General features: G+C 35.9%; 1 protein-coding gene across 1 annotated transcript; it reads right to left on the reverse strand.

Annotated features, from left to right (window-relative positions):
• Positions 1-6,049: 6,049 nt before the first annotated feature.
• Positions 6,050-7,130, reverse strand: LOC111881135 (ethylene-responsive transcription factor ERF098). The gene has a single exon (XM_023877530.3). The coding sequence runs from the start codon at positions 6,727-6,729 to the stop codon at positions 6,289-6,291; it is 441 nt and encodes a 146-aa protein (XP_023733298.1). The 5' UTR covers positions 6,730-7,130; the 3' UTR covers positions 6,050-6,288.
• Positions 7,131-7,966: the final 836 nt, after the last annotated feature.

Below are 7,966 nucleotides of genomic sequence, written 5' to 3' on the forward strand. Positions count from 1 at the left end.
TATATATATATATAATTACACTTACATATTCGTACTCAAATTTATTTTATATTGGTTTGATAATAATAATAATAATAATTATTATTATTAGAGTAGTAAATATAATTATTAAATATATAATTATTATTAGTTTACTCGTAAAATTATATTATTCAAAATATAGTATTATAATTAGTTATGTCATTATACAAATTTATTATTATTTTATTATTAATATATGTATATGTCGTATATATACATTAAACCTTAAACCTTAAACACTAAACCCTAAACCATATACTCACGTGTTTACATGTACATATACATACATGAGCAACATACTTTCTTTAACATTCGAGTTTAGTGGTATGTAACCTTTTAACCCTTTTTGCGGAATTCTTTCATTTTAGGGTTTGTGCCCTATTTAAACAACTTATGACACCATTGGACCTCCTTGTGAACAGTCTCCATCTCTTTATACCCTGAGATCGTAACCCTAATTGCCATTTGTGAGATTTGAGCTTGGAAGTGAGCTTTGGTGCTATTTTTGGTGAATTGAAGGAAGAAGAACAGTTGGAGGTTGCTTTGGTGTAACATCCTGTTTCGGATCATCTATGGTTTAGGATTCATTGGCTGCAACCCAGGCATGAGGAAGCCTCGTGGCTATGACAAGTTGCTAGAAGCGTAGGGCTTCTTGTCACCTTTCCATGGATATGAGGTTCATTGGAAACAGACATATAACGAGGAAGTTGCGACAGTTTGATGTTTTGGCAGGATAAGTCCCTTATTTGAGAAAGGTGGCAGCTGAGTACGCTGGGCGTACGTGTATGTACGTTTAGCGTACTCATGTGCGTGGATTTGAAGCGGGGTCACCTAGTACACTAGGCGTACTATAGCACCTGGTTCTTGGTATGTTTTTTAGTTTTTTTTATTTAAGTGTTTTGTATTTTTGGCCTGGGACTTGGCAAGTTGAAGGATCAACTCGTCGAGTAGGAGCGGGTTTGGGCACGGGACTTAAGTGGGGGACTCATCGAGTCAGCGGCCAGACTCGACGAGTAGGCTCTAACTGGACAAAAACCCTAATATGAGGGTTTGCACCCTATTTAATCATCTCTTTCAGCCACCACTCGTCCCTATTGCTCCCAGAAACCCTCCATAGCAAACCCTAGCCGAGTGTGTGAAGATCTAAAGGCATTTGTGGTGATTTTGGTGGTTTTGTTCACAAGGAAGAAGGAAGAGCATAGAAGGATCAAGAGGAGACTGGAGGATTCGTGTTTGGGAAGATTTAGGGCTTTTTAGCCACATGAGGTGACCAACCATGATTTGCAAACATGTTTGGGGGTCAAGACTTCGGATCTAGCACCTGGGAAGAGTCACAAAGCAGATTGGAGTTGCTTTTGCACTCAAGGAAGGTCCCATGCATTATAAGAGCCATTTTAGGGCCTTTTAGGATCAAAAGTCCCATGCATGCACGTAAAGTTCGTAACTTTACGTGCTAGATCGAGCTTAAGGGCTTGGATCTATCATTTGGACAAGTGTTGTACACTAGAAATCGAGAAATGAGACTTGGACAATCTAGACTCCGCGAGTCCAAGGCTTGATGTCCCCGAATCTGTTGAGGGTCAAGGGGAAATCGGTTAGGTGTTAGAAGGGTTTTAGAGGGTTCAAAGGAGTGAACCAACATATTGGACTTAGCCGTAGACCTGGAGTCTATAGGACTCGACGAGTGCATGAGCAGACTCGGCGAGTCCAAGGCAATCTCCCAACTTTTGAAGATGAACTCGACGAGTTGTTCATACAACTCGGCGAGTCAAGGACAGGACTCGTTCATCAGATGAAGATGGACTCGACGAGTTGTTCATACAACTCGGCGAGTTAGATGAGGATTCATTCGGTGTTCATATGGAATAGGAACTCGTCGAGTCGTTGCTAAACTCGACGAATAGATGCGCGAAGAAGGACAGATGATAAATAGGGACTCGATGAGTTGGCGGCCCATCATACACACGCACATTGATTTTCAGCATTTGAGATATTCTGGTATTGTACTATGACATGTTGCTATTTTATGATTTGTTTTTTCAGACATGATACATTGAATTACAAATTGACATATTTTCATGTGGTATTCTTATGAATGTTTTATAATCAGTTAATTAAAAATGAAATTTTTGGACTCGAAATTTGGGATGTTACATGTACTAGGCACAGAATGAAAACCCTAAATGAGGGGGTGTCCCTATATAAAGAATAAGATGGCCACATTCATGGCCACCATCCTCAGACAATCAACCCTATCAAACCCTAAATACCCGTCCGTTGAGTCAGTGTGTCCATTTGTGAGCTATTGAGTGATCTTGTGTTTCCTTGGAGTGAAGAAGGAGCCTTGAAGAAGAAGGAGTGGGATTCCAGGCTTTGGATCTGAGCTTTTCTGAGATGGGCCTCGGGAGAGCCCAATCATTATTTGGCCTTGGTGTGCCCAATGAGTTTTAGGTTATTGATGGGCTCGTTAGTGGACTACATTTAGACCAAAAGAGTGAGGGTTTGGACTTAGATCTTAATTAGGTAATTGTGGATTTTGGTCTAGTGTTAGATGTCGGTGTGTGACAGCAACATCTATTGGAGTTGTTCATCATCCGAGGTGAGTCTTCTCGCTATACTTTACCTAGAGTGGTAACCTTATATGTGAACGGAGGGTCTTATGTGCTTATATCGAGCATCTTGATATATTGCATTATGTCTTTGTGATTTATGTTGTGTATTATTCTGAGCTTACTGAGTTAGGACCGGAGGGTCCACCCGAGTTGTGGAACCGGAGGGTCCCACTAAGACACATTGACTGGAGGGTCTTATCTGAGTATAGCCATGAGAGGCTAATAAAACATGTGTGGTATTTTGGGGAGCTCACTCATACGAGGTGAGTTACCTTCCAGTAGCGCTGGGTCTACGGCCACAATGCCAGCCCACCAGTAGGAGTTGTATGTTAGATGATTGTCTATGTGATATTCATCTAGGTTTGCTACTACCTAATATGTTTGTGGTAGCTGATGGGTTTTGAGCATTCTAACACTTCCTAAGTGTACATGCAACCCTAATAACCTTGAATCTATGTTTTCTCTATATACATGCAAATTTCTTTTTCAAGGTTATTTCCTAACTAGCATGGCATGGGGAATATATGAAACATAAAAACTAGTAGAAATACATACCTTGTTGTTGCTTGGATTCCTTCAAGACTTTGTGAGCCTAGCACCCCAAATGTTGTGCCTCAAATGCTTCACACAACACCACAAAACTTGGAATAACTTGAGAGAATACTTCTAGCACTCAAAATTGGTTATGCCCTCTCTAGTAACCCTAGGTCACGATTTTGCTAGCCAAAGGGTTCCTTTTATAGTGGTGTCACAATTAGGGTTTCATTAAGAAGACCCATAATTGTCATGACTCTTCATTTCTCATGACCCATGGGTTTGTAACTCTTATGGACTATCCATGGAGCTCCAAATGGTTACATTCATAACCCATAAACCATGGATCATTAATCCACCATAAAAGAATTGATGATTGTCATAATCAACCCTATCTATTTAATTAGTCTCACTTTGATAACCAAATTAATACTAGATTAATACTTGATCAATACTAATTAAATAACACTATTATTAATATATTAGAACTTATAATATATTAATAATCATAAGTGTCATATTCTCTCATTTAGTCTATCCAAGTATTGCAATGCCATGCAACCCAAATGGACCATGCTGGGTCGGATCAAGTACATACCAAATAAAGTTATGGACTTAGACACTATATCCAACAGTAGCATGATATGTTATGATGTTATATGATAGTAGCAGAAGGGGAGATAGTCCCCAAGATTATCGGTCGATAGGGTCGAAGGGGTAGCAATACCCAGTTATGCTAGATAGATTATGATTATGTGATATATGTTATGTGGTAGTAGTAGAGGGCTGAAATAGTCCCCAATGTCCGGTCGAAAGGGCCGAAGGAGAGGCCAACACCCAGATATGCTAGGCAGTATCCGGTCGACAGGACCGAAGGGGAGGCCAACACCCAGATATGCTAGGTAGTATCCGCTCGACATGACCGAAGGTTAGGCCAACACCCAGATATGCTAGGCAGTATCCGGTTGACAGGACCAAAGGGGAGGCCAGCACCTAGATATGCTAGGCAGTATCCGGTCGACAGGACCGAAGGGGTGGCCAACACCCAGATATGCTAGGCAGTATCCGGTCGACAGGATCGAAGGGGTAAGTCGGGCACCCATATATGCCTGACAGTATATATATGTTATGTGATTGTATGGTATGTGGTACGATGGGGGAACTCACTAAGCTTTGTGCTTACAGTTTACAGTTTTGGTTTCAGGTACCTCTTCAGTGAAAGGGAATGAGTTGGCGCAGTAGCAGCACATCATACACACGCATTGGTTTTCCGCACTTGAGATATTCTGGGATTGTACTCTGACATGTTACTATTTTATGATTTGGGTTTTCAGACATGATATATTGATTTACGAAATGATATATTTTCATGTAGTTTTCTTATGAATGTTTTTATAATCAATTAATTAAAATGAAATTTTTGGACTCGAAATTTGGGACGTTACATATACACTTACCCCCACACATACAAACACACACACACACATATATATATATATATATATATATATATATATATATATATATATATATATACACACACACACACACACACACATGCACACGCACACACACATACACATAGATATACAATCATAATAATAATAATAATAATAATAATAAATATAATATAATTATAATAAACCTAATATTAATAACAAAAAGTATAATTATAATAAATATAATAATAAAAGAAATCATTTAAAATTAATATAATAAGAAAAAAATAACAATAATAATCAAAATAAAAGTAATAATAATTATTATTATTATATTTATATTAATAATAATGATTATATTTTTTAATAATAATATGAAATAATAATTTTTTTAATAATGATAATAATAATATAAAATAATAGTAGTAATAACTAATAATAATATTTATAAAAAATGAGGGAAAGGCAAAAAAAAAAAAGGGGGGGTGGGGGGGAAGGCAAAAAGAAAAAGAGGGAAACATTTTTTACTTTTCCCGCTTTGAGCTTTGAGTTTCCTACGAAATTCTTACAATTTTATATTTTTAAATATTAATTAATATTTCGTAGGAATTCTGTTGGAAATTACCAACGCTTCTCCAACGGATTTCTCCTGATTTCTATTTCCGTCGGTGTTTTGTAGGAATTTTGGTGGATATCTATTTTGTTGCATTTTTTGTTGGAAATTTGATGGAAATTACCTACAAAATATATTTGTAGATAATTTTGGTAGCTAAAATCAATTTTTCTAGTAGTGAAATTGTTTTAGTGGAAGCGTTTGTAGGGATACTTATTTTATTATGTGTGTCGCGGATTATCTAAGAAGTCTTTAGTGACATTTTTTGCGGTTTTTAGTGGCATTTTTTGTGTGTCACTAAATAACATATTTTTTTAGTGTTTGTTTGTCGCCGCTAAAGGTGTGCGTCGCCGTTAATGCTCGCTTTTCTTGTAGTGTATCATTATATTTATCATATTTTCATGGTGATTTAATCTCAAGTTAAAACATAAAACATTAATATAAAAGGCATTCCCAACACTCTCTTGATGCTGCTTATGTGGATTATTCATTCTACGTCATAATGTGATACCTTACTGTCTATAAGTAAACTCATTAGTCATTTCCTTTATCACCAGATATATTCGGAATGAGGAATCCATTTTAAAAGATAGCATTGTTGCTATGTCCTCCTTGGAAAATCCTCAAGATATGATTCAGATTCTTGATCAAAAGCCCGTACGGATCCAGTTTCAACATATTCATAAATACATGCATGATGAAATCTTTATTCGATTGAGGTTGCAAGTTAAATAAACTAATTAATGATCATGGTTGAAACGTAAATTTCGAGTTGCAGTTATAGATCATTGAACTGCTCTTTCCTTTTTTATAGTAGTTGGTTTGAAACTAGGTTTATTAATAGAGTTCACAGTTTTGAGATAAAGTATCATAGAGTATTTATGAAGCAAACACTGCTCAACAACAAGTTGGCTTCTGTTTGTATATATGCTATCTATTTAGTAAGCCTGTCGAGCATAATATAGAAACTCTTGGGGAAAAAAACTCACTGGAAGATTAGTTCGTTACCGATTAAGAAAACACAGATGCGAATGTCATGTGCATTTGAATTATTAGGAAAACCGCATCTTCATTTCTTCTTCTCCTTTGATGTTTCCAGAAGAAGATCCTGTAACACACGATCATCCAAGTACTCAAGTACAATCACATGTTTCTCTTTTCCGACTGATGAACCTGATCCTCTTTCAACACCCGATGAAGATGAATACGACTTAGATGGTGGCCGGAACGAAGGAGGGTCAGGGAGTTTTGACAAGTACTCGGTTGGAAAATTGAGCGTGGCAAGATGATTCCTTAGGCTGAAGGCAGCTTGATCATAAGCACGTGCTGCTTCTTCCGCTGTATCAAATGTCCCCAGCCATATCCTCTGCCCGTTTTTGTTCGGGTCCCGAATCTCAGCTGCATATTTACCCCATGGTCGCTTCCTTACACCACGGTATCGGACCTCTGCGCTGTCGTTTCCTTCATCTCCATGCATGGTTTTGCCCTTAGAAGAACCAACTCTGTCCATAGTGTATCTTTCTCAATTACTTCTCTTTCGTTTGCTTTGATCTTTATCTTCATCTTGATGTGATTTTATAGGGGTTAAAAAGAATTTAAAATGCAAAGGTGGCGTTTGACTTTCGATTCTCCATGCAACTCTTGTTCATCATTTACATTCTCATGTTTCGACCAAATCTATGTTCTAGAAACGCATCTTTTAGGTTATACATGATTAAAATAATTGTCGGGAAGTCGCTTGGGACTTTCGTTTGAGAGGTTATAATTTCAAAGTTTCAAGGAATACCAATTCCTTAAAGTTTTAGTGAGTAATGTCTACAGTTTGCTTAATTCATATTGAAAGAGTCTTTACATAAACCTTATATTATAGCAAAACGGATTCATCCACCTCGTAGAAAACAAATATTCTCCACTGAATTAAAACGATAATTCTTAAAAACATGATTTTTTATTATTCATTCATTCTTGGTAATAGAGGGACACTAAAAACACATTATTTCTGGGTTTTATGGATGTATAGAAATGATATCGTCCATCAAAAAAAAAGTGTTAGGTACTTCTAGGATTGCTAACAAAGTTCAATTTTATGCTTTTCTTTGGGTTAGATATATAGCTCCATTTGGCACTTCTATGAGTTTGTTCAAATTGTGTCGTAATTAACCCCTCATGATCTATAATTCGTAGTAATTTTTCTAGAGTTTTAATGCACTTTGCTGTTAAAAATTAGAAGCACATTTAGAGGAAAATTTTAATAACTATGTAAATCGAACCAAAACTTTAGCAAGCTCAATAGACTCTTTTTGACTCAAGAATACGGTAGGAAAGGAGAAATTAAAATACAAGAACTATTAAGTGGTTTGTGCCTTTATTCGTATCTAACTAAATCCGAAGATAATGCGTGTGAATTTCAGATATTACACAGAAGATGCATGTTCGCATTTTGCGTCTTTATAGAATATATATATATATATATATATATATATATATATATATATATATATATATATATATATATATATATATATATATATATATATATATATATATATATATATATATATATATATATATATATATATATATATATATATATAGGTTAATGTGAGACGGCCTAATTTTGTGAGACCCTAAGTCGCAATCCTAGCCACTCATTTAATAGATAAAAAAATATTTTTAAAATACAAAATAATTGAAAATTTTCGAAATGTTTTTTTTCCAAATATTATTTTCGGAATTTATATTTTCCA

This window comes from Lactuca sativa, chromosome 5 (assembly GCF_002870075.4).
Source record: "Lactuca sativa cultivar Salinas chromosome 5, Lsat_Salinas_v11, whole genome shotgun sequence".
Lineage (NCBI taxonomy): Eukaryota > Viridiplantae > Streptophyta > Magnoliopsida > Asterales > Asteraceae > Lactuca > Lactuca sativa.